The 27453-nt window shown below is 43.7% G+C and overlaps 1 protein-coding gene across 1 annotated transcript; it reads right to left on the reverse strand.

Annotated features, from left to right (window-relative positions):
* Window positions 1-321: 321 nt before the first annotated feature.
* On the reverse strand, window positions 322-25834 carry LOC117827409 (myomegalin-like). Its single transcript, XM_034704008.1, has 41 exons — window positions 23707-25834; window positions 22182-22319; window positions 21967-22086; window positions 21794-21886; window positions 21476-21700; window positions 21232-21390; window positions 20800-20901; window positions 20088-20225; window positions 19811-19990; window positions 19400-19594; window positions 19115-19300; window positions 18913-19029; window positions 18758-18829; window positions 18555-18661; window positions 18324-18463; window positions 15845-15963; window positions 15571-15734; window positions 15166-15427; window positions 14599-14803; window positions 14372-14488; window positions 13992-14260; window positions 13696-13910; window positions 13379-13496; window positions 13174-13291; window positions 12981-13035; window positions 10836-11083; window positions 10649-10753; window positions 10371-10532; window positions 9984-10244; window positions 9752-9883; window positions 9548-9664; window positions 9265-9454; window positions 9040-9161; window positions 7551-7787; window positions 7340-7441; window positions 6947-7167; window positions 6718-6861; window positions 6451-6589; window positions 6159-6205; window positions 5852-5906; window positions 322-3240 (listed from the first exon to the last, which is right to left on the reverse strand). Exons 1-41 carry the CDS (start codon window positions 25021-25023, stop codon window positions 3110-3112), a joined length of 7344 nt encoding a protein of 2447 aa, XP_034559899.1. The 5' UTR covers window positions 25024-25834; the 3' UTR covers window positions 322-3109.
* Between the last annotated feature and the right edge of the window lie 1619 nt (window positions 25835-27453).

Genomic DNA, 27453 nt, shown 5'->3' on the forward strand with positions numbered 1-27453 from the left:
AGATCTGTATTTAAATGTTCTAGTTAGACCCATGTTCCACCTATTATAATGGAGGAGGCCAGCTTTATGACCTATACTACAGTGACTCATCAGGGGTGCTCTTATTGTTTTGGCTTCACTTTGAAGCTGCTGCTTGACGTCCATATTTTTATACAGTATAAGACTTGCAGCAGTGATGTTGAAATGTACCCCATTGGTGTGACAATTCACTGTGACTTACGACCCAAAATAAAAACTTACATAGACTGGTAAGAGCATGAGGAGAAATGAATAAGAATGGAAAATGCACGAGAAAAATAAAATAAAACAAGTGAGCCACACAAGTTTCTAAGGTGTTTTATTCATTCTTTCCTCAAATCTTTCATTGATAATACTTCTGCCAATACAGCAAACTGTTTGGTGTCCTCAGAGACAGGATTTATACAAGTCCTGCATCGGCTTTCTAGTTCATTACGCACAAACTCGGAGAAAAACTGCTTTCAAAACACATCAAAGCTGCACCAATCAAAGAGCACTATATACAAATGCAACTCAGGTTCATCAGTACATTGTTTCAAACTGCCGTTTGATTCCCTTCTTAATAACAAAATGCAAAAAGGCTTTGTTTACGCTCCATCAAGGTGCTTTGTTATCCAAAGTTCCACAATCTCTCCAGTCGCTGGCTTTGTTTTTACAGTAGACAATTCTTCAAAACGTTTCCCTTTACCAACTTTTATTTTAAAGGCAATATCAAACTTTTCACATCTTTTGAAATACTTGGCAACTTCTGTCTCTTCAGAAGACCCGAGCGCAAACAAAACCTAATTTGGCAGATCTCAGGTAGGCAAGCGCTAGCTCAAGGCCATTTCTACCAAGAGAGCCCAGAGAAGAGGCTCTCGAGCTAATTCAAAGGCAAGCGAAGCAACATTTATCAGAGCTTTGTTATAGGGGGATGATAATGTGATCAGTGGCTTAGATATAATGAAGGCATAGTTTGTGATTTCTTATCAGACAGCCCATGTGACTAATTCATTTCAAAGTGAAACAATCCTCCAACATACACTGCATTTAAATCACACTGCATGAAGTGAATGTGGCAAACATACTCATAACACTGTGATGTTTAACATCAAAATAAAGATAGAAAGCTATTGCACAGCTACCCAGAAAATCAACTTTGCAATAAGCAAATGTTGGATGGTTTTACACACACACACACAAATGCACACACACACATGCGCACACACACTCACATTTCAAGTTCATACTGAAAAAGCAGATTATTTACAGCATCAAATGGCGTATGTACAGCAAGGAAACCTTTCAAACTAAATGTGGAGCTTAATAAAAGAACAATGATCCCACCAGTAGCCTGCCAAAGTTTGCATCAACTATGAGAACTTAAGAACCTAAATTGCCATTTCCATGGGAATGCTAAGACGGCCTGTACCAATTGAAATAATATCAAGACAACAGCATACAGCCTTTTGGGAAAAATCCACTCTATTGAGTTTTGGTCCGAAAAAAGGAGCTCATTTGTGTCGCATGAATCTGTTCGTCTAACGGTTACCATCTCTGTGGTTCATAAGGCTCTCTGAAAAGAGATGCCTCGATATCCCCCTCAGTCGGAACAGACCAGGGTTTGTCATTCGCATGTATAAGGCAAGTCAAAGTGATAGTAAAGAGTTCAAAGTTCAAACTTTGGCAAGTATTGGCTAACCTGTTCCATAGCTTAGATTTCATTTATAATATCTGTCATGCATCAACACTGCAGAGTGAAGTACAATCAAAACACTGATTGTGTCCTACACGTTAGTATGAGTGTGAATAATAATCCAGTGACAAGCAAAGTAATAATAATAATAATCCAGTGCAGGATGATCATTCAAGAAACAACATCATTATTGCACATGCTCGTGTGAGAACTCCTAGAGAGGAGCTTGAATACGCGTGTTTAGCCTGTTCCATTTCAGCACTTTAACCTCTTATTACATATGCATGGTACATTCTTTATGTTAATCACAACAAATCACATTGATAAAAGTCTTGCACATTGAAATGACCTCCTCTTTGCATTAGACTCAATCAGTATTTCAAAATTCAGTAGTAAGAAGCCAAAAAAACCAGCCCCTTTAAGACCTAGAACAAGGAGGCGTTCACTGAAATGGAACATTTTTCTGCCTTTTTTTTTCTGCTTTCCGTTCAAAAGCTTCCTCCATAAATTCAAATATAGCTAGAACACAACTACTCTACATTCCTCCATGGTGTGTGTAGTGATACTTATGTGGATGTTACTGTTTTTTTGCATTGCACTTGCAAAAAAAAAAAAAATGTCAGTGTTAATACAAGTGCCACAAGAAGTAAACTTGCATTTCTGTGGCAGTCAAAGTTGAGGATGTGTTGTCTTTGAGTGACCACGTATAGATATATACTTTAGATATGTGTGTGTTCATGTGTGCAGAATTCCTCTCACAAGCCACTATTAAACATGCATGACCGTCGTTTCTGTCCACAGGCTGTCTGGCTCTCAGAAGAAGATGCTCTTAGCTACAGACCTTACATGTGTGTTTTAAGTCTTTTTAATTCAACTCCTTTATGTTCTCTCTAGTTAAGAGTGGATTTAAATATTTCAAGGAACAATTATCTTAATGTTTCTGTATTAAAACCCCTTAAATAGAACTTAGAGCTTGCTTAAAACTTGACAAAAACCACACATCTGGTCTGAGATCAGTAGCATCTTCAACCAGCTCCATCAGTAGGACACACGTTGCTTCAAACCACCAGAGACACGTTTCAAAGACCTTCATCTGTCACACACATGACCTGGCAAACTGCTGGCTGTGTCACTCAAAGACAACACTAGAAGTAGCGGGAGGGGGGCAGAGAGTGGCAGGTAATAAGTGAAGGGGGGTTGAGAGGAGTCTGGTAAGGCTATAGGTGCAGATCATTCTGTGCACATGTTGCCTGGACGAGGGAAGGTGTTAAAGCACTCTTATGGCTGGACGGTAAAGGCAAAGGTGAGGTGGGTAAGGAGGAGAGGCTGGTGTGGGAGAGGGGTTAATGGGTCTTGGCTGTTTCACTAAAGAGGTCAGAGGTGGCGGCGTTGAGGCTGGTTCCTTTTGAAAAAAGTCTAAAGCAGGCATTGGCTGCTGCGCTTCCTTGCTGCCGGACGGTAATTGGGTGGAGCTCCAGAGGCACTGCTGGTCTTCAGGAAACTGAAATCAGCAGGCTTCTCACTGGCAGCTCCTCCAGAGTCCTCCGCTGGAATAAAGAAAGGACACAATGAAAGTTAGATTAAGCAATCCTTTCAGGGTTCGACAAAACTGACATGCAGCAGGTGCAGTGAAATGTAAGAGGAACATTTAAGCAAGATAATCACTTTTTGCTTAGAGTTAGATGAGAAGATTGAAACCACTGCAAGGAGCTAGAGCAAGCAGACATGAAGCTTAGCTTAGCAGACTGACGGGACACTTGGAATTAGTTAGCCTAATCTATTATTGAAGGTCAGCTTCAGAACATCAACATAAGGGATAGTTCACTTTTTTTCAAGATGGAGTTGTATGAATGACTGATCAACATAATTTGTACCATGCCCAGTAGGTAAAGTTTGAAACCAGTGGGTGACATCACTGGCGTGTCCAGAGGGGTGGCCAAGGGTGGCACAGGTACCCCTTGAAATCCAATTGGCCACCCCAGGGGCCACCCCAAAATCCTAAACTATGATTGGCTATTTGTCTTGTCAGAGGTGGGGTTTCTGTTCAAATCTATAATTTGGGATGAGTTAAAAGGCTGACAGTAGATTTTTGTATTAGTGCCCTCAAATGTGACTTTGAACAACATCTTTTTGTAAGTCCTTAAAGAATTAAGCTTAGAAGATTTATTCCACTTTGTCATGTTTTTTGATACTTTAATGAAAGTAGGTTGTGAAGACAGAAAGGGTAAATGTTATTTATTTGTAAATGCACTGGCCACCCCTGCCTATGTGAGAGCCTCGGTTGGGCCACCCCTGTCAAAAAGTTCTGGATACGCCCCTGGGTGACATCACAGAGAATACATCCATGTTTTTTTACAGTCTATGGCTAGAAACAGCTCTAGCTAAGCTTATTCAGTAACAGAGTGCAATAGAAATGAAGCCTCTACTACTTTAAACTCAAGGGTCCTGTAACCTCAGACATCGTCACACAAGCCGTTTCCTCCAGTGACGCAGCTTTATGCTAAGCTGGGCTAATAATTACCTGTCAGAAGCTTTATATGTAGAAAATAGATATGAGTGGTATCAATCTTCTCATCATGTCCTAAATATTTTTTCCTCAAATGTCAAACTGTTATTCTTTATACAAAGTTAAACCATGACAAGAAGTAGTTTGCTTTGTGTAATGTCAGAATATTGTTCCCATGATAGAGCAGCTTGCAGATGGAAAGCTCAGTGAATGGCTGTATGCTCTCATTCAAAGCCTCTGTACATCACACACACACGCGCACGCACACACACACACACACACACACACACACACACACACACACACACACACACACACACACACACACACACACACACACACACACACACACTGTTTTTCTGTGCCTTTTTTATGGCAGTCTTGAGATTAAAGGGCAGTTGTGAAACTTTTCTTGGAAGTGGTCACATGTTTTCATGTATAACAACATACACAAAGCATGGAAACTATGCAGTGTGTTGTAATTTTAGCTTTTACAGCGCAGGCTTGAGTTATAAATGGACTCAACACTATTACATGTGACATTTGGAAGTAAACAACATTCAAGTTCAATGATGGCTTAGTAGGTGGCTGTGTGTGCAACTTTTTGCCAGTGTTGTGAGCAGAGGTGTCAAGTAATGAAGTACAAATACTTCTTTACCTTACTTAAGTAGAAATTTTGGGTATCTATACTTTAGTGGAGTGATTGTTTTTCAGCTGACGTTTTACATCTACTCCTTACATTTTCACTCAATTATCTGTACTTTCTACTCCTCACATTTTAAAAACAGCCTTGTTACTCTTATTTCATTTTGGCTTGTTTTCACCCTGGCTTGTCATCTTTTAAAAAAAAACACATTTATGTACATAATTCCAGTAAAGGCTGTTGATAACATGCCTGTGAAGTTTGACTTTTTGTACCATTACAATACTTATAGGCAATGAGTCATCATATCTTCCGCTCCATGAAACATGTTAATGCTCAGTAGTACACATATGGGTTCTTGAGTGTAGTTGCATTGTACGAAAATTAGTTCATTTTCAATGGGCATGAACGCGGCTGAAACAGGTGCAACCCAAATATTTCAACAATGACATATTAATATAACATTATAGTCATTATGACCTTTAGAAACATGTTTTTTTGGGAGGTGGTGTTGTGCACTATAGGCCCCTGTGGCACAGCCTAAGCTTTTGTCCTTAATGGCATTTTTTCCCCCTTACACTACTTTTAATTTTATACTTTAAGTAGTTTTGAAACCAGTACTTTTACTTGAGTAAAAAGCTTGAGTTGATACTTCAACTTCTACAGAAGTCTTTTTAAACCCTAGTATCTATACTTCTACTTGAGTAATGAATGTGAATACTTTCGACACCTCTGGTTGTGAGATCAGAGAAACTCACAGCCTTTAAAAAACGGCATGCACTTTATTTCTAAAGGATTAGTGAGAACAGGATGAGAGAACTGTCAGATGGCATGGCAAAGCAGTGATAACAGCATGGTGAGAAAAAGTCAATCCACACAGAGGTAAAAGCTGTCCCAGACCGTAGTCATCACCCTGTTTACTTTTCATGAACTAACTCAGTCACATTTCTTAAAGGGTCTGGGACAACATCTACCCAATATGCAAGGTCACAAGATGTCAGACATTTACCAGTGTAAGGAGAGGAGGAGGAGGAGCTTAGAGAGGAGAGTCTCAGCTCATTCTTCTGGAAGGGTTTAGAGGAAGAAGAGAAGGATGAGAAGGAGGAGACAGATGCAGGACAGGACAAGTGAGACAGAGGAGCCAAAAGTGATGAATTTACATCAGAAATACCAAAGAGAAGGACACCAGGAACTTCACAACACAGAATACAGATACACGTAAAACTGTGAGCCATGGAGAGTGCACAGAGATTATCTACTGTGTGAATGATAACATGGACAATAAGAGTCCTTATGTGGAAGGGACTTTAGCTTACCTCTAGGTTTGTTCTTGCTTTCTTCAGCACATCACGAGTCCTCGACACTGCAGAGAGACGAGGAGATATATTTCTATGGCATACTTGGAGTTTGTCACTACAGGGAATCTTGCGTTCTCACTTCCTTAACTTCCACCAAATGAAGTTTTTGTTTCAAACTCTGGGCTCAAGTTTTCAGGTGGCTCAAAGATTCATATAGTGCCTGATGCCATGCATTAAAGCCCCTGCACCTGATTGGAGGGGCTGTGTATTTAAGTCATACATGTATAAAATAATGCAATGAAACACTCACACTGGTTGACGATGAAGTGCTCCATGCTCTCCTTGCTTCGGCTGGTGCTCCTCAGTCTTTGAATCGTTCCCCTCAGAACCTCCTCCTGCTCTGATACACGCAGCTTCAGGGACAAGATCTCCTCCTGCATACATTGCTCCTACGCACACACACACAGACACAAACACAAACACATAGCACATGAAGTCACATTTATTAAGGAAGCTCTTCCAACTACTGACAATTTTTTATGTAAATTAGAAAATCTGCAGATAATGTTTCACAAACCTTCTTCAAGTTGTGGATGGAAGGATCAGTGCTAGGCAGAGCTGCTCTCCAGAACATCTTCAGCAGAGATGAAGCCTCCTCCAGGATCTGCCTCAAAGTCTTTGTGTTGGACAGCAGACTCTTCACACAGCTGAAGTCCAGGATCTGCAAACACAGCCCAATCAGAGCCTTATAATTCATAGTCACTGTAATGTTCAAACATTGTGTTTCTTAGGCTTTCAGCTCTTACCAGCTCACTGCTCTGTTTCTGTTCCCCCTCCAGCAGTGGTGGGCCGAGGCAGGCCTGCAAGGTGCTCTCCATGCGCTGCACGAGGCTGCAACCCTCCAGGATCTGCTGTTGAAGAGCGCCGAAGTCATCCACATGGCCGATTGCGTGACGTCCATTGCGGTTGGCGTATGATCCGTCAGGTGCATCCCCCTCCAGCTCAGAGTGAGGATCAAGAGGGTCTGCTGGAGAGAGAAGAGCTAGGATTAACATTGAGAGGAATCTAAGTGACATTATTCAACTTGCTGTATTAAATAAGTCTGTTAGTAATGAAGTGTATCTTCTGTCAGGCATATTAGCACAGAAACGAGGTTATATCTATAAAGCTGCAGTCATGCAAGTCAGTGTGAGTCACACCATTGGCAGTGCTATGGCTGTCGTCCAGATCTGAGTAGGGAGGACCAGGAGATCCACAGTTAAACAGACCAATGTCCCTGACGGGTGGAGACGGAGCCGGGTCTGTGGAGCACACAGATACACAAACCAGGCTTGGACACAGCAAACCACAACGCAGCCTCACAAACATTTTGAGTAGTACTTTGTTAGTATCCAGAGGTCTCTGTCTCACCGTGCAGCAGCTGCCGCCTGTAGAAGTTTTCTCTCTGAGGACTGGCAGTCAGGGCGGAGAGGGAGGGAGTCCGAGGAGAGACGGCGCCCAGCTTCTGCTCCAGCTGCTTGTGAAGTTCCAGCTGTTTGAGGGCGCTGTTCTCCTGGACGCTGGTTTGCAGCTGCGCTCGCAGACTCCTTACCTCACCGAGCAGCTCCCCCAACTCCACTGGCAGACTGGGCAGCTCACACAGGTAACCTGAGGAGAAAATACACATCACTCTTGGGTCTGACCAGTGCTCTTTGGACTGTTTCATTCTAGCACTATCACACCACAAACTTTGAAACATGTTTGTTAGTACATTAGCATATGTTAACTGCTACAATGTAGAGAATTTTGTGATTGTAGCATCCTTAAAAAATGTTCAAGGCATTATTGAGGGTGAATGAAAATTTGAGGTCTAACAAAATCCCATTCTTGATTCTGTCACTAGATGGCACCAAAGCAAAGAGTCCCATAAGAAAACCTGAACTCAGCTGCTTCCAAAGATATCAGTATTAGAAAACATCAGTGGTGGAGAAAGTACACATCTTCATTACTTAAGTCAAAGTATAGATCCTCCATGTCAAATATTACTCCAATACAAGTGAAAGCTGTTCAGTCAGATTATTACTTGAGTAAAGTACTGAAGAACTCGCTTTTAAAAACACTTAAGTATTCAAAGCACTCCTTAAAAAAATCTCAAAATGTTGTATTTTCACAAAGCATGAGTGCAGTCAAGAATACATAGGAGTACATTCTGTTACACTCTGTTTATTTAGAAACCATTACTAGAAATCTCTAAAAATTATACCATGGAATAAAAACAGAAACTAAGTTACTCCAAGCACAGACAACTTAGTTTGAAATGTTCATCTGGAATGAAACAAATGTTACGTAGCTCAACACGCTTTCTCAGGTTGGACTGTGAATGTTTGTATGTTTGGGCAGAGTGGGAAACAAGGGGAAGATTTCAAACGATACGTATCATTCTTCATTTCAAAAACCTCTAACACGGGCTGAGGATATGACTATGGGTGCTCAGGTGGAGAATTATAGCCATCATTACCACCTCTAAATGAACTGCCTGATCTGAGTGAAATCTGCTCTGTGTTTGCTCCATGTTCAACTGTGGAGACGCACGATATACAGGTATGACTAAACCACTGAGACAAACAGAACTACACAAACACATTTTATTGTCTTAGGGATCAGATTTCAGAGAAGAGAAGGAAATTCATGGGCTGACTTCAAAGCAAAAGTAGACTAGAGCATTGATAGAAATGTAGTGGAGTAAAAAGAACAATAATTGTCTTCTGAATGTAGTGGAGTAAAAGTAATAAGTACCCCCCAAAAACAATACTCAAGTAAAGTACAGATACTCAAAAAATGTACTTCAAGTAAATTTACTCTGTTACTGTCCACCACTGGAAAACATCAAGCATTGATAGTTTTTCATGAATTGACTCACCTTTGTTGGCCTTAGTGCTGGAGCACACCCGGTCATAAACCTGTAGTTCACTCTGCAGGGAGTGAATCAGCTCTCTGCTCTCACAGAGCTGCTGCTGCAGCAGGGATACCTCATGTTGGAGCCTGAGGATGCACAGACGCATCAGAAAACAGACATTAAAGCACAAAGACAGCGTAGTTGTTATGGACGTATCTGTCACTGTTTGGCTCACACACACACACTAACCTGTTGGTTTTCTCCTGACTGTTCTGTCGCTCCTGCCGCAGCAAGTGGATCTGCTGACCCTGCTCCTGACTGTGAGCCTGAAGTCGTCTAAGCTCCTCCTTCCACTGCTCTGCCTCCAGCTCTGCCTGTTTCAGGCGGGCACGTGCTGTGAATACCGCCTCCCGAAGCTGCACCACCTCCTCACAGGAGTCTGAGAGAAGAGGAGAGTTATCACTGTTATCATTCATATCCTCGCAGGAAATCTTTAGAACCTCCTTTTTCATTTCTGTTTCAAGCGAGGCACCTGTGCTGGCCTGCAGACGTGACTGTAGACTCAAGTTTTCCTCCTTCAGGACTCTGATCTCATTGGACAGCTGGGTGACTGAGTCCAGGCCCTGAATGTAGATGTTCGTTGGTGCCCCTTGAAAAAAGAAAAGAAAACCAAAGTCATCTAATTTCTTACAGAAAGAAGTGACAGCTGTTGTAGTGCTTGTGACGGTTTTAGTACCTCCTTCACGCCCAGTAGTAGCCAGTCTCTCTTCAAGCTGCAGTCGAAGCCTCTCATTGGTTCTGATGGACTCCTCCAGACGCTGACGGAGACACCTCACCTCTCGCAGGTGCTCCTCTATTAAATTCACTCCTATAGACAAACAGCATATATTCATTTCAGCAAAAGATCTACTTCATTTAAAGAGTGTTAGAGGGAGTGTCATATCAACAGAATCATTCTAAAATCACACCTCCATGGCTGCCTCCCTGCTGATGTCCGGGTGATCCAGAAAAGCTTCCGACCTGCTGAACCACGTTCTCCATGTCCCACAGAGTCCCTCCTGTCATCAGACCTGAATCAGACTTCAGCGAGTGATTTTCAGGAATTCCACTCAGCGGATACTGTTGAAAGGCATGATGGGAAAGCTGGCTGTAGCTGCTGGAGAGGTCATGCTGGTTGTGGGCTCCAGGCAAGAGAGGGTACAAAGTCTGGTCATGAGGAACTGTAAAACCTGAGACCACACAGAGAAGAGGAAGCAATTAATCACAGTGAGGTAGTGTGAAAGATCTGTCTTTGTTTCACACTTTTTGGATTGGACACACGCAACACACGCGACACACACCCCCTGACCCCTCACCCCTGTTCTGCTCATTCATCCGTTTGTAGAGCGTGTCCAGCTCAGGACGAACAGCGATCACAGACAGGGCCCTGGGCTGGGGGTCAGAAGTGATTTCTTTACCCCAGACGTCAGTGCCACACGGAACAGAGAGGGAGAAGGTGACGGGTGGTCTGAGAAGGGCTGGAGGAGAATGACAGGCAGTGACAGGTATAGAATATGAAGAAGGAAGAGGAGACGGGAAAAATCATGTGATCACTGGGAGCTATGCATGTCATATCTAACTGTGAGTCCTGTACCTCTGGAAGACTGGCTGGTCAAACCCACAGGGGCTGAGCAGCGCATGTTGGGACAGCTGCTGGAGGACTTGAGGGGACCATAAGGAGGAAGGGGAGATGGACGGACTGAAAGTGGGGAATGAAAAGTGAAAGATAGAAGAAGACTCGGCAGACAGAAAAGTGTATGTAAATGAAACATCAACTATACCCTCTTGCTCTGATGCATGTCCTTGCTGCCGCAGACGCTGCTCCTCCTGAAACTCTCTGGCGTCCAAATCAGAGCACAGCTCCAAGTCGTCATTGGCTCTGTACTCATCAGAGACCAGTGAGGTTCTGTCTGATTGGTCGGTTGTCTCAGAGAGAGCCTGGCAGCTGGACGGAGTCTCTGGACGCTGCTGCAGCTTGGTGTGGAGTGACTCAATGATTTTATCTTTGTGCTGGAGCTCCTTACTCAGCCTGCATGAAGACACGACAGAGTCAAACATTACACTCTGAAAATGTGACCATCAATGAAGAAAGTAAAATGTTGTTAAGACGGCTCTATTAGCTGTCTCTGAATGGCACAGTTAACAAAAAAATATTTGTAGCTAGATCTTACATAAATCAAAGAAAAAACAATGTTTTTCTAATTCTACATAAAGTGTAAAGCTGCAGTTTTTGGTCTACAATGCAAAAACTCAAAATCAAGCAAGAGTTTCGTGGAAAAAATGTCTCATTAGACTTAACAGAAGTCTCATTCATCTGGCAAGTCCAGAAAAACATCTTATTTTAAGACATTACAAGCTAAAAATAAGGCCTGAATTGCCTCAAATGAGTCAAAAATATTTGCCAACGTGATATAAAAAAAGGACATTTGTTAAGCTTCTTGAATTAAGACAAAATTCTTATTTCAAGAAACTTGACAAGTTCTTTTTTTTATTCCAAAGGTAGATAGATGACATTGTTTTACTAGAAGTAAGACAAAAAACGTTTTTGCAGTGTATAAATCTATACATAAATCAACTAGAGATTGATCAGCAACTTATATGGCTTGTTTTAATGGAAAATAATAAAATTGGATCAAATGCAAGTCTCTTTAATGTGAGAATTTGATGTTTTTTTCTGTGGAATGCTCTGAACATTATGTTTGTATATTTTCCAGTTTGAAATTTAAAAACAAATAAACGTAAAAAGTCTTGAAGATAAATTGAAAATGAAAATAAGCAGCTTCAAAAGACTTCAAGCATGAATTTAGCAAAATGTAAAAGAGGGTATCCAACAACTACATTTGTAGTTTGAATGAAAATGTTTTTAATTTGATACATTTCTTAATAAATAAATCATTAAAACTCATGAGATTGAGTAAATCTCTGACTCGGTTATCTGACTCATGTTTCCCTTACTGTTTTAGTTTCTGAAGCATGAACTCCCTGTCTCTCTCCAGCAGCACCTTTAAAAAAGCTGCCTCTCTTGTTTGGCCTCGGCATGCAGAAAAAGACCACAGAGAGTCTCTGTAAATGGAGCTGTTCTTAGAGAGCATAGATTTCCACAGAGGAGCCATCGCAGCATCAGACCAGGAAAAATAGACACCAAGCCTTTCACAGACTTCAAAAATCCAAGAAAAACAGATATCCTCTTATACTCATCACTCAACCAGGACTCTTGTTGATGATATTTGTAAGAGAAAAGAGTAAAAACACTCTTCTTCACTGAGCAGGGTCCTACTGAGTGAAGTTACACCAGTGAAGGTCTGTCACACACTCACAGAGCCTTTAAGCCCATCTGGTGGGACACCTGTAAGTCCATTCAACTAAAGCAACTTAAGAAGAAAGGATCCATGCTGAGTCCAGGCCTGTGTGTGTGTGGATTAACAACAACCTTCTGTCTCCTTACACCATAAGGAGACAGAAGGACGCCTCCTCGCGTGACACAGAAAACTAATCACTAGTATGGAGTACATGCTCAACACATAAAACTAATAACCTATCAATGGATGTCCACGAAAAGAAATGCGGCAGGTGATAATACAGACTATTGCTGCCAAAGTTTAGAATTTGAGACTTTAAGAGGGGCTGATCAAACTATCCAGTGGGATATAAACAGACCTATGGTTTGTGGTTGAATTTTATGATTCACATGAGGATCAGAATTCAGATTTTTCACCTGTTGTGTTTGCAAATCCGTGATCACAATCCTCAGTCTTCAGACACAACAAGATTATTTCAATATGGCTTCTTACAGCCAAACAACCAGCCATGACGCATATGCAAAACGAATCTTTTAATGATGAAAGCTAAAGGTCACTGTATGTCGACAGTGAGGCCCATTTTGAGACAGATTGCCCAGAAATGACCACTCTCTCAAACACACCCACCTTAGTGCAAGCAATTCATGGCCTGTTTTGTCGTCATGACTCTCTGCTCGTTCACCTATGGTAAAGGGAGAAGACAGGAAATGTTTAATTGGACAATTTGTCCATAAAGCAGAAAAACAAGCATTTAAAAGTGACTGTAAAACTATGAAACTGTCTTCCTGTGTGATCTAGAGGATGGGGATGGTAGCCTTACGTCCACTGATCTTGGCGACCACTCTTTGTGCGAGGGCGGAGTTCTGTGCCAGCTGCTCTCTGAAGCTCTGACCCATGTAGTAATCGATGTCGTTGGCCCGCAGCAGCTCCTCAAAGGCCTGAGAGATGAAGATTGATTTAGATTGAGCTGATTCGGGAGTTTGGATTGAGTAGTAGTTTAATGAATGCAGGAGTGTTTTCTTTACCTTGGTGGTGTCACCCAGGTGTTGGGTGAGGATGTGACAGACTCCCTGCCCCTCTCTCATCCTCTGCCTCAGGTGGGACAGCTCACGAGCCTGTGTCTGGATCAGAGAGTTGTACTTCCTGTAAAATGAGAGGGAATATAATGAACCACAGTATTGTTACAGAACACTGCAGGCAGCGAGTCATATGAGCAGTCATGCCTGTGTTCATGTGTTTACTGATTCTAGATAAAGATGCCTCTGGGAACAACTGCTAACCCTTACAAGTCCTCCCCTCCCCACTATGAAGTAAATCTACCTCTCCGTCTCTGTCCTCTTACCCTGGCCAGGTTGCGCACTTCCCCTCCTCTGCTTGATCTTTGCCCTCTAGTCTGGAACTCTTCAGCTGTGCCTCCAGCGACGCAACCCTCGCCATCAGTTCTTGGAGTTCCCTGCTGGGCTTGGAGCCGGAGCGGATCCCTTGGGAGTCGGACATCCAACCTTCATCCTCCTCCACTCCACTGGGGGCTGGTGATGTCTCAAAAGCCCAGTTTACCTAAAAATGAGAGCCAAAACCTTTAAAAAGGGCTCCATTACTTTAACTCAATAAACAGAGAGTAGCTGGTAAATGTTGCACCTTCCGCGGTGTTCGTTCCAAACTGGAGGCGTAGTCGCTGGTGGTGGACAGGGAGCGGACTCGGAGCTGCAGCCCACGGATCACCTTGTGGCAGCGGGTCAGCTGTGAGCGCAGATCCTGGACCAGATTCTGCAGAGATGCTGACTCATCCCCCATCTCATAAGAAGCACCTCTTTTACTGCTGCAGCTCCCAGTGTACCAGCTCCCGCCCCCTCCATCATAGTCCTGCTGATGAGAGAGCGACGTGCACATCTCCAGGTCATCAAATTCTGAAGGAGGGGAAGATGAAAGCATGATTCATGAGGGTTAGGCTAAGACTTTTATTAACAAGAGAGGAAGAAAAAGGCTGACAGGGTTCTTTGGAGTGCTGTGTTTGTTACCTGGGCTGCTAGCATCTTCTCTCTCTGCCTCATTCTCACTGCGACCACACGTCTCATAACCCAGATCCTGGAGATCCACCTGCACCTGCTTGCTTGCCTGCTGGACAGATGTCTCAGCTGCAGAAGAAGATGAGGAGGAAACATCTTTAGTCTTCTCTATCCAAAGGTACTGGAGCATGTATTGTTCTTTATGTGTGTCTAATAACATGTTCCTGAGTGAGACTCACTAAGCAGGTCTCTGTAGTCCTTCAGCTGTTCGGCCTGAGCGTGCACTGTGGCCTCAGACACCATCAGTCTCTCCTGCAGCTCTTGGTTCTCCTGGTGGCTCAGAGCCAGATCAGACTGGAGACGAGCTGCCTGCTCATGGACACCCTGCTCTATATCCTGCCAGATTGCTCCCACCTCACTGCTGTTACCAGGCGGCTCCCCGTCCTGCAACGACAGAGTAGAGACTCAATTACTCATAAAAAAAACAACCACAAGGCTAACGAAACAAAAAAAACAGACTCAGAGCTTTTAAATAGAGATGTCAGTGATGAAAAGCTTTGGAGAAAAGGAGAACAGGGCCTGGAGGCAGGGTGCAGGAATCTGCGTCAATGCTTTGCTTTATTCAAAGGAGGGGGAAAACAACTTTTACTTCATTTAACCTAAAAAATACAGTTATTTAACAAAAAAATATTCAGAGCTTCAAAATAGGGATTTTCAAAACTGACACTACAATAAAAAATGACAGAAATCTGCATGCTTCTGTTAAAAGTTTGGACTTAGTTCATTTAAAATCTATCATTAGTTACCGTCTGTGACTGCTGGATGTGATGATGCGACGTGCACTGCCTCTTCCCTCGCTCGTCACTCAAACTGACACACGGAGGACCTCGCTTCCCCAACGGCATTGGAGATGTTTCCTCCTCTTCATACTCATCCTCCTCAAAACCATCCTCCTCCTCCTCTTCTTCCTCGTCATGGTTCTGACTCTGATAACTCTTCTCAAATGTGGCTCTCCCTCTGTTTTTCTTCAGAGCCTGATTCTCCTGCTGCAACCTCTGCAGGGCATTCCTAGAAGGAGGCAGACAGAAAGGAACAGCAAGGGTAAAACAAACAGCCCTACAGGGCAGCAGTGTCCCTCCATATGTGTAATGATGTCCTCTTAAACTATCAAAACAAAATATTTCCTGAAGATCTGGGTAACAACAATGCACCTCATCTGAGCCACAGAGCTGTATCCATCCCTCTCTAGCTGGATCTTCATTTCTTCGAGCTGGCTTTCTAGTGTCCTCTTTTCTTCCTCAAGTTGCTGTACATCAGCTCTCTGGAACACTTCCTCTCTTGCTGCTGCTCTGGTCACACACACAGGCCCATGCGACTGAAAGGTGAAGTCAGAAAAAGATAGTTGTTATCCTGTTGTAGTCTTTGGATAAGTTATAAAATATCAACAGATCTATAAAACAGCTCAAATCAAAGGAAGTACGTTACCTGTAAACTTCTGGCCGTCACTTTATCATCCTCCTCGATGCTGTCTGTGAACTCGTCACTGCTGCCGTCTTCATTGTCTCCCTCCCCCTCCTCCTCCTCTTCCTCCTCTGTGCTGAGCTCTGGAAACACAACAATCAGATAAGGACTCACTGTTATCCCGTTTTGTTTATTTCTCAACCCTTTGCTTTTTTCTGTACGTCCTCTCTCTCTAGTGTCCACTCTTTATTTCCCAGAAGTTTTTCTGAGCTCTCTCTCTCTGAATCACCACTTTGGAAGTCATGGAACTAAAGGGAAAAGTTATGTCACACATTGTAGCAGCCGGCCAAAAACACACTCAGGGAAGAGCAACCTAGCCTGAGAGGGTGAGTGTGTGTGTGTCTGTGTGTGTGTGTGTGTGTGTGTGTGTGTGTGTGTGTGTGTGTGTGTGTGTGTGTGTGTGTGTGTGTGTTCAGTTTTTGGGAAGGGGAGGAACGCTTCTTAAGATAAGCCAAATGTTCTGGATCAGTTTGGATGGTTTATATTCACTTGCATGGGAGGCTGGAGGTGGTTGTGCGCTTAAAGTAGACTTTAAAGTAACAGAAACTCTTATAAAGTATCATAAACACTTCCACACACTTGGCTGTTCTCTGCCAGGAAGCAGAGGTTCAGCGGAAAGTGACTGGCCAGAGTTTCAAAGTAGTTTTACATAACAGGGTATAATGACACACAGCAGACACACAATGTGTATTATATGTCTATGGGTGTGTTTCCACATTTTTCTCATTGCATTTTGGGGATTTATTATGTTATCTCATCACGGGAGAAGTTAAAATGCTGTACTTCACGTGACTTGTGTGTGACTGTCTGTGCAGTAAACTCATGAGGTGAAACTGCTGGGTTATTATTGATTGAACAATGCGCTCTGTAAGCACTGGCTGAATGTGGGGCCCTGTTTACACACTACTGCACTACAAACTATCCTCACTCATGCTGGGAGCTGAGAGAAACTGTGTGAGTGGTTCAGTATAACTCATATGTTATCTGAAATGTCATTTTTTAGAAATCTATATGGAATATTAAGTACAAAAGGCTAATATGAGCCCCTTTTATTTGTTGACATCAAGTGTAGTGGATATGTGAGTGGGCATTACAGCACAACAGCCATGCAAACATGGAAACACTATGCCACAAAGTCATGCATGCGGGAGCCGGGACATGAAGGGAAACATTTATTTGGACTCGGAGTGTTTGGTAGTAATCAGTCATGAGGATGTTGTATTAAATGGTCATAATGTCATAATCAGAAATCTGTTGAAAACCTGACCAATAACTTATAGATTAAATGTTTTTATTAAATTTTTTTAGGAAGACTGAGGAAGACTATCTCTATTCTATGGGGTCAGGGAGATAAAACACTGTGGGTCAATCTCAAGGGGGAGAGAGGGGAGGTAAATCGAAGGACAAAAAGAGGGATTTCAGGGTTGGGATATTCTTAGGATAAATTCCCAGTTATACACACCAAACAGAAGTGCTTTTCACAAAAAGCGAGCACATTTTTATTGTTGTTGCATGAAAAATACAAAAAGTAATGTTGACAAGGATTCAATCTTTGAGGATTGATGAAAGATCAGGGCAGAAATGTTCTCTATCTACTGTAAGTATTGTAAGTGTTATTTCTGGCATCCATGTCTTATTGTGATTTATACTGAGCACAGTAAACAGTAAAATGATGTGATATATATAGTACTGTTTTCTTGCTACAAAGCTGAGGCTACAAATAATGCATAGGAGAATACTTATTGTTACCGTGGATATCTTCACTTTCATGCATATCTGTCAGACTACAATATAACTAGTGTTTTCTAAACTCTGTATGAATGCTGAGGTGAAGGAAGCTACTCGGCCATCTTTTTGGATTTGTGTCTTGGGCCTTGAAATGTGTTCACATCTTGTTACAAACAGATGATTTCAAACAAATGAAGGATGGTGAGACGTTTCACTTTAAGGCATGAACTTGAGTCTCTCCACAAGACAGGGCTTTCACTGTGACAGTAAGGCTGGAAGAATGACACCGGTGAGAGAGTACACAGAAATGGCAATACAGAACAATCGCACTGCAAAAGCAATACGCAGGCAGCTTTCATGAACAATATAAAAAAAAACATATTCACACAGACACTCACAAAGTAGATCAATAAATAATAGGACTCTGGGTTGCACTTTGCCACTTCACACCACTGAGGTTAATCTCGACAGGCTTCTGCTACTGTGAGTCGTGCTTGTACAAACAGGACGAAGCTGCCTCAAAGCTGATAGTCAGACTTTTGTTTGTTTTTTTTTAGAATCATTTTCTTTTTAGGACCATGTGATTACGTAAATCTGACCATCAGTGGCTACAGGCAGCTCCGTCTCACATAAAGAGTGCCAGAGACACATAAACAGTGCTGGGATCAGACAGTGCCCCCTGCAGCCCTGGAGGCTGGACCCCGCCCATCCCCACCTCCAAAGTCGGGCTGCCTTTTGGCTGCCCGCTCCATCAGCAAAGCCGTGTTTCGAGTCCTGCCCAGCACCTCCTCCAGCTGTCTGCGGAGTGCCTGAACTGAGTCCAGCTCAGTGTGCAGGGCCTGGATCTTCTCTGAGCTGAAGAAGAGGAAGAAAGTGTTTTTGAAATCAGACGAAAGAAAAAAAAGCTGCAACTTCCTGAATTCAAGAGTGCAGCTTCCCCACCTACCTGTCACTCTTTGTCTGAACGTGTGCTAGATTCTGGTATAATCTCTTCTCCACCCTTAGGGCATCGTTCAGCTTATTGTACTCTGAAACAAGCTGCTCCAGCACACACTAGATGGAAAGGGAGAAGAAAAGCATGCATCATTTTTAAACAGTGCAAAAAGCCAAGGACTGTCTAACTTTGCTGAGAATTAAGCAAAATCCTACTTGATGATCAGAGCTGTCTGCTTTTGTAGCTTCCTGGTGAGACAAAGACAGACGCAGAGCAGAGAGCTCCCTCTGCAGAGAGGAAACAAAGTTATAAACTGAGAAGAAAAAGACAAGGATTAGTTCATGCAGCCTCACTGAGTCACCTCACACACCTGAGCATCCCTCTCCTTCTTCAGCACCAGCTGCAGCTCCTCCTGAAGGGCCTTCATCTCTTCCTCACTCTCTTTAAAGGATGGCTGCATCGCCTCCTCCTGACCCTGCATCAGCTCCTGGTGGTACAAATTTACAGTGAGAATCCGTTTTCAAAGGAGGACAAGCTAGAAATAAAACAAAGATAAATCTTCACAAAGATACCTTGATAAAGGCTTCTTTCTCTTTGAGCAGACTCCTCAGATGCTCTGTCTCTCCTCCTACCATCTCCCTCTCCTTGTCTCGTTTCAGCGTGCACAGCTCCTGCTCTCTTAACGACAGCTGTCTGCGCAGCTCCTGCAGCTGACTCGTCTGCTCGCTGATCACGACAGAAAGCCTGTAGGAGTAATCCTGAGAGAGAAGTGAGGGAAGGTTGACAACTTTGAAGTTTCTTTTTCTTCCCAGTTGTATTTCTTTAAACCATCAATAAACACCAGTGAAATGTCACACCTGCAGGTACTGGTCTTTGGAGGCCAGAGTATTTAGCATGTCCTGAACCTGTGCCTGGTGTTCATTGGACTGACGGCTGCGATCTGACAACAGCTCTTCAAAGAGTTTCTCCTTCAGTGCCAACCGAGCCTTCAACTCCTCTATAATCTCAGAGGGACCAGCCTGAACTCTGGCAGCAAGTGCCGCCGTCAGATCCTATACACACACATGCACAAAACAGCACATACGCACACGCACACGCACACACACACACACACACGAAAGGTTGCGTTAGCATACCTGTTGTGAAAGTGAAAACAAGTAGTGCAGGTTTCTCTCTGTGGAGTGTACGCTACAAACAGTTGAAAGCCTTGACAATAAAGAAGAAATCATTTGGTGTCTGTGTATGTAGGGTGTGTGTGCCTGTGTTACCTGTGTCTCCTGGCTGCGTGCCTGCAGGGTCGCCTGTAGCTGACTGATGATGGTGACTTTCTCTCTCAGAGTGTTCCTCTCCTTCTCTTCACTCTGCTGCTTCAGCCACTGCAGGTTCCTGTAGGCCTCAGCTGCCTGCTCAAGCTCCAGCTCTTTACTGCGCACCAGGCCATCCAGACTCTGAAGGGCAACAATTACACACGACCGCTTATTTTTCTTAAACAGAGAGTTACTTAACATATTTAAAACCACATCTCATGTGTATGTGTGCATGTACCGTTATGGTCTCCTCATTGTTGGACAAGATGCAGCGTAGTCTCTCCAGGTCTCGCTCTTTCTCCCTGAGGGCCAGCTGCAGCCTCCTTACTTGCTCCTCGCGCTCCTCCACACAGCGAAACTTGTCATCGATGGAGCGCTGAAGACGGCAGATTGGGAGGAGAGAGTCACACTGCTGCTATTCTGGGTGCCCTGAGCTGTGATATTCATCATGTTCTAGTGCAGTGTTCAGGACGGTAGTTAACAGCAGAAATGAGCAGATGGGGAGTATTTATAGCTCCTGATCACACATGTCGGGGTATTAAGGTGGCATTTTTAAAGCATTTGATTCTTAAGGGACATTTTGATCCCCATTAAGCAAAATGTGATAATAAGTAGCTCACTGCACTGCATACCCCCTCTTTTTTCCACTGCAGCATGCTTGCAAGAAATAAGAGATGACCCTCAAATTTTTCAGCTACAAATTTATGCTGACCTTTTAGGTTAGCAGGGCTTTGCATGACATGACTTACAACACTTGCTCTTTAATCTGCTGTGAGATGAATGCTTCGCTCTTTTTCTGATGTAAAGCCTCCTTTTTTTTCACTGCAGTATGCAGGAAAGACTTTGGAATGAACAACGGTATTCAGTCTAGCAACCCATATGTTGGAGTGAATCAAGCTGCCATTAATTTCTGTCCCTGCAGTATAAATGAATGTGTGTGTGTGTTTTACCTCCAGAGCTCTGTCTCGATCTTTGATTCGCTCTTTTAGTTTCTCCAGTAGAGCATCTCTTGGTTTGGAGCTTCCTTCTGAGTCCAGCATCTCTGAGTACTCCTACAAAGAGAAGAGAAAGAGACGGTCAATAAGTGTGTGCGTGTAATAAGAAACCACAACTTGAATCTATGAAGAACTTAAAAAGGATAATCTACTGATCGGCATTCAATAAAGAGATTATTAGAGTTGGAATGTGAACTAAAACTTTCTATGATTAAAGTAAGTAAATCTTTATTTAACAAAAAAAAAAACCCCAAAAAACATTAAACATAATAATACAGTGAACCTATGCTACTGTGGACCACTGTCTGTTCAGCAAGGTGCTCTACTACATGTGCTGCTGACAGTGTTTATATTGGCTCAACATCAGATATAAAAGTAGAGCTTTACCTGTAACTGTTGCTCCTTGTCCTGCAGAGAGTGTTTGAGCTGAGTGATGCTCCTCTCTTTTTCCTGGACCACAGCGTGTCTCTCCGCCTCGCTCTCCTTCAGAGCTGCTTCTTTAGCCTGCAGCTCAGAGCGAGTTTTCTGTAGGGCGCTGCGCAGGTCCTGAAGGACAAAGACAAGAGGTGAGAAATACTGCGAAGGTCGTACTTCAAGGTTGGATTACCCACAAAGACTAACACATACTGACCTGGTTGTGTTTCTCAGTGACCTCCCTGTGCTGCAGAGCATCCTGCAGGTCAGAATTGAGTCGGTCCTTGAACCTTCCCAGGTCCTCTCCTTGTCTCTGGCTCTGTCTAAGGCTCCTCTGGCTGGCCTCCAGTTCCAAGCCGAGGGAGAACAGAGAGCTCTGCACTCCCACTAGCTCGCCCTGCAGCTGAGCGAGCGTCAAGGACTCACTGGCCCCCTCTGGAGCCTGAAGAAAGAGGAACCACAGACCAAAGTCAGCATGTCATCAAGACTTGTACTCATTGATTAGAGAGGATCCAGGATTAGTGCTGCACCACACCTTGCATTGAGAGAGCTGGTTGCGATGGACCATCTCTCTCAGCTTACACAGCGTACTGTTCTGCCCTTCAATCATCTGATACAGCTCCTGGGCCTGAAAGCAGAATAAATCATTGTTAAAAGCACCTTCTTACACACTATTCATCTACTGCCCTAATTACAACAAACACTGACCTCATTGTCTTTGGTGCCGATGGACTCACTGAGACCCTGAATGGTTCTTTCTTGACTTTGAGCCGCCTGACGGATTGAACGCAGCTCACACTCCATCTCGTTCAGCTTCTCTTGAAGTTTCTGTAATACAGAGATGAGTGGCATTGTCAGGCTGTTATCAGATGTGTATTTAACAAACAATCTGACAGTACTAAGGCGTTAATAATGTGTCGTACCATATTATTGGCCTCACTCTCGTGAATCTTGGCCTGCAGGGACTGGACCTGGAGCTGGGCCTTCTGCAGCTCGCTGACACACTGACCGGCCGCACACTCATACTGGTTCAGCTGGCTTTGCTGCTCCTCAACAAGGCTCTGTAACGGAGAGAGTAACAGCTTTAAGTATAAAGCAACTCACTTAGTCTTGTGACTTGCTGAATTATTTGTGCTACAGAGATTTAGTTTGTTTCAAATTCATGAAAAATTAAGTGGCAGCATCTTGTTCACAGTGGATTGTGTAATATGTTTACAACATTTAGATACTCTGCTCATTCATGTGTCTATTTTGTAAAAGCTACACGGGGGTGAGAGCCCCTAGAGTGGTGTGAGAGTGTCTGCATGCACGAGTTAGCATGAGAGAGCGCTCTGAGCCACTATTATCTTTACATAACCAGTGTATATACAAGCCCAACTTTCTGTTAGGAGAGGAAGGACGTCATTACAATAAGCTGATTTATACCTTCATTCGCCAAGATCTATTTATGGTTCAATGCAGCTGAGATTAGATTTAATTTAGATATTTCTGTGCTGGAATGATGAATTTCATATATCATTAAATAGCATCATTGTCCTAGCCAACCAGTGCTGAGATGGCAGGGTGGTCTGACTCTGCGTGGATCACTTTGCCTCAAGGGTTCTGAGTGAAAATAGGCCAGTTGTGGAGTCACTTTGTCTTAACGTCTCCCCACATCTAACCTACTTCAGACAAGTGTGCCGAGGCTCTGAGATCATACACTATCACTCCAGAAACTATGACCACGGATTGTCGTCTTTGGGAGGACAGTTTTTACGTTTTTCGCACACAGCTGAGATGCACACTTCAGCAGAAAATGTTGTGCTTCAGCACACAAGTTTAAGAAACTGGAAAAACTAGGAGACTCACCAGTCTGCAGGCTGTGCTCATGAACTGAAAACTGGTTCCTCAAGTCTTAATCGAAAACTGTTAAATCAATCAGGCAATTGTATCACCTTTTCTTTCACTACATGCATTTTGCTTTGTTGACATGACTACTGACCTCTCACTCTTACACATACTAAGTAATTAGGCCATGTCCTGTGTTACAGCTTACCTACACACCTGACTGCTCATGTAATGTGTTCCCACACATAGACAACTAACCCCCCCTCCCCACACACAACACACACACATACAACACACACACAAAAGCACAATGTGCATTGGAGCTCAAATCCTCCTGGGTAAAAGCTTGTAGGAAAACTCTGGGCAGGATTTAAGTGACTGACAGCGGGATTATGGGGCTAATTGCGCTCAAAAAGAGGGGAGAATAATCGTTTTGTGGGCAGACTGCACGGTTTGTCAGTCAAACATCAAAGCCTGTTGAGGTGGTTCGCTTATAGTGCTGCAGAAACTGCAAATGTGCCGAGCATAGGCAAAATTTAGAACTCCGGGGCGTCATCATCCTGCAGTTAAAAGAAAAAAAAAATCATATACAGCATCATTACTGTCCTCTAGGTTTTGTACCTGGTGAGGACGTGGGCGAGGATACTCTTTATACAGATCTTCCATTAATGCTTTTATGTCAGCAAAGTTCAGATCCTGATCATTGAACTGGATCAGAGGAGTCTCCAGCTCAGGTGTTCTTATGTGGTTGTCTCGTTCTCCGTCTGGAGTACTGTAAGAGAGTCTGAGAACAGGATCAGGGAGTTCCAGCCTCATGCCTCCATTGCTGGCGCTCCGTCTGAGGAGGACCGGCAGCTTGCTACCCTTTGAGCTCGGAACCGGCCTGTAGACAGTGTAGCTCTGCAGCAAACACAGCGCCAGAGAGAGGCTGGGTCCAGGTGAGACTGGTCCATGTGAGGCTCCCATGTGCTCCTCAGAGAGAGAGTCGTATAACTGATCATCCATCGGGTCTCTTGGGGAGGTGAGGAGTCCATCTGTTAATGCTCCAGGGTGGATATACTCCTCAGTTGTCTCTAAGGATGCTATGGAGGGGCTGGAGCTGGCTCGTCCAGCCAGGGTGCGATCACTGTCCAAAGTCCTGGAGGTGTCCTGAGAACCAGGGACCAGAGTCAGAGAGGAAGGGGCTTCTTCTGAATCTTCTACATGTTTGCTTTCCCCTGTGCCTCCTGCCACACTCCCTCCCACAACACTGGCCGAGTATCTGGTTGACGGCCCGCAGGAAATACTGCGTGCCACCTTTCTTGGGACCTTACAGACAGCTTCATAATCCGAGTCTGCCACTCGCCAGTGCGAACATCCCCTACACTTTCTGGGGGTGCTGGAAATGCATCGATGTGAGCCTGCAGCTGTGGCCTCTGACCCTGGACCTGGACCTGCAGAGCACTGAGGATGGTGGTGGTGACAGTCCAGGCCTTCCTCAGCCCAGGACTCATACAAAGAGTAGACCAGGTCATCCTGAAGCAGGGCGCAGTACTTTGCATGAGTGAGACCTGAAATATCCACCATCCCGTCTCCTGGTCCCTCAGTACCTCCACTGATTGTAACAACACCTTCCTCTGAATTAGTTTTACGGTAGAGACCTCCAATGCAGTGCCTCAGCCGATGTTTCTCCTGCAGGAGACGCTGCAGCCTCTCGATGGACAGGGCCTCAACCCGGGCGATCACTGTGTCAAAACGATACATGCGGTCCAACATGAAGGTGCATTTGGAGCAGGCAAACTCTCCTCTTCCATCCCGGGCAAGCTCTTGTCCGAGGGCGTGAGACAGCAGAACCTGCAGGTTGAGTTTGGCGGTGGGGTGGAAGATCCATCGCCGCTGGTTACCACAGAGCTCCCGTCCACAGATGCGACACGTCTCCTTCATCTTGAGATCAAGCATTCCACAAGCTAATGGTTTTCGAGGAGGGGGGGGAATGTTCTCTTTACACTAAAACACCTGGAGTCTTGTGATAGATTTGATCACATGTAAACAAAAACACATGAGGTTAAAGCTGAGTAAAAATGTTTCTTTAAAGCAAACTAAAAGTCTTTTTCATCCTTTATGTGGTAAAGCTTCCCATGAAATCAGTTTTTGCAATGGCACCAAATTCAATGAGAAATGAGGTAGACACAAAGGAGAAATCGCACATGCTTGTTGAGGTTGGCTGCATATGTGGCTCTTGGCAGGGAATGAAAACAATGAGGCAAAAAGAGATAAATATATACTGTGACGATCAATGAAAGGTATCAGCGCAGGGTCTTCATTCATTTGCTGGAGGCACAGGTGCTGCGGGAATATGGCGCACACTCCCACTCCGAAGTCACGGACACGTATCATCTATCAGATGCAGTATTCATCAGTCCTCCGTCGTCACCAAACCATTGCTTCGCATTTCCCAACAGCACCGGACGCGCCTCTGCACCATCAATCGGCAGCAAACGACACACAAGCCGCACAGCTTGCTGTCAGGTCCGTCCTGACCAAGGGGGAGGTAATTACGCGCTGTCCTTCGCACTGACACACAGCCGTAACATGCGTCCTGGGATGGTCCTCGAAGTCTGTACCCGGTGTCTGTGTCCGGAGAAGCGACTCTTCATTCATTTCAGAGCCGATACCGACTGCTCGAGAGCCTGACGCGCTCACCGGGTTCGGTCCTTCGTACGGTCGGAGATCCTCCGGGCTGATAACGATGTGGATGCCTCATCGAGACCTGCAGCGCTGGAGCGAACCATTGTGAGGATACGGGGGTGGAGGAGCCCGGTGCAGATACACAGGCATGTTTTGTGTTTCATATTTTCTGTTATTCCGATTCAGAAACGACTATCTGATCAAAGATGATACATGAAACATAAAGAACAATAAGTATTAGCTTTAATTTAAATTAAAGTTTTGGATGTAGCAGGAAGGAGAAACTGTGACGCTCCCTTGGGGATCTGTAACTTCCTCCAGCCCAGTTTACTTAGCTGTGTTCGCCTGACTGAACAGGTGAAATGCTCAGTAGCATGGTAACATAGTGACACTGTAAAATTAATTCAAACTGAGAGCGAGACAGATCCCACTATTATATTCTACTCTTCATCCTCAATCTGTAAGGGTATGAATGTACACTGAGGTACAAGGTTTAACATGTAGGTCTATGTAAAGCCTAATTATCTCTGTGATAATTGGCTATATTACATAACCTACTATAACACAAAACAAACATTCAAGTAATCTCTCATGCAGAGTTTACACATTACTACACTATATGCTCTTTGCAAAACAGCTAGATGGGAGTTAATGGATGATAATGTTTTGTCATGTAGTGTTACATTCATTTAGATTAAAAAAAATCTGATTAATATAGCACAAAGTTTGATTTACAAAAATAATTGTGCCATAGAGCCGCTCTCTCTGCCTAACTAAACCCCACAAACCTGTCCTCTAGGGCAGGGGTTTCAAAAGTGTGGGTCGGGACCCCCTATAGGGTCATGAGATTATTTAGTAAAAAATATAGACAAAATTATAGCTCAATTTGAATTTGAAATAAAACCTTGGAAATAGAAAATGTAATGAGTTGAAACACAGCCACATGCTCATATAGGTAGGCTAATTTTCTACATACCAGCTAAATGAAGCCACATTAAATCACTTTGAGGAACAGTTGGGGTCGCGAGTCTCTGTCACCTATATTTTGGTGGTCACGGGCTGAAAAGTTTGGGAACCACTGCTCTAGGGTTCATTACAGAAAACAGTTTAGAGAGCCAAAAGCATTGTTGTATGAGTTAAGACTAGTCCAACCTTAGACTAATCTGTATTTCTGCAATTATTCTACAGTATTATAGGAGCAGTTTACTGAAACTTAAAAGATCAGTAACAAATCAATCTCACTCTTGTTGTTTTTCTGTTCATGTATCCTGACCGACCTTAAGTCATTCTTTAGTATTATCTCAGGCAACCAGCTCTGCAGAGTCATGATAGATAGAAGATATTTTACTCTGCTACACACAATGGTCAGTGAGCAATAAAGACAGTGACCAAGACAACACATATGTAGTAGTAAAAGATGGCCGCCATATGGTGAGGTACAGATAGCCTGAGGTTACATGTGAAAAGAGGTCATAATCATACAGGCAGAACAAAAAGGCCACGCTTCACAGATTATTTTGTCCATCACTACATGGTTGGAGTCAGTTTGGGTTAAAGAACATTTAAATAACAGCATCACTATAGTTGTTGTCTGAGGATAACCACACTGCAGAGGTAGTGTTGGACCTTTAATAGCCCCCCTTGTCAGACTTGAGTTTAAAAAAAGCCTTTGCTTCAGGATAAGTATTATTTGTATTTGCT

Source organism: Notolabrus celidotus, chromosome 15 (genome assembly GCF_009762535.1).
Source record: "Notolabrus celidotus isolate fNotCel1 chromosome 15, fNotCel1.pri, whole genome shotgun sequence".
NCBI lineage: Eukaryota > Metazoa > Chordata > Actinopteri > Labriformes > Labridae > Notolabrus > Notolabrus celidotus.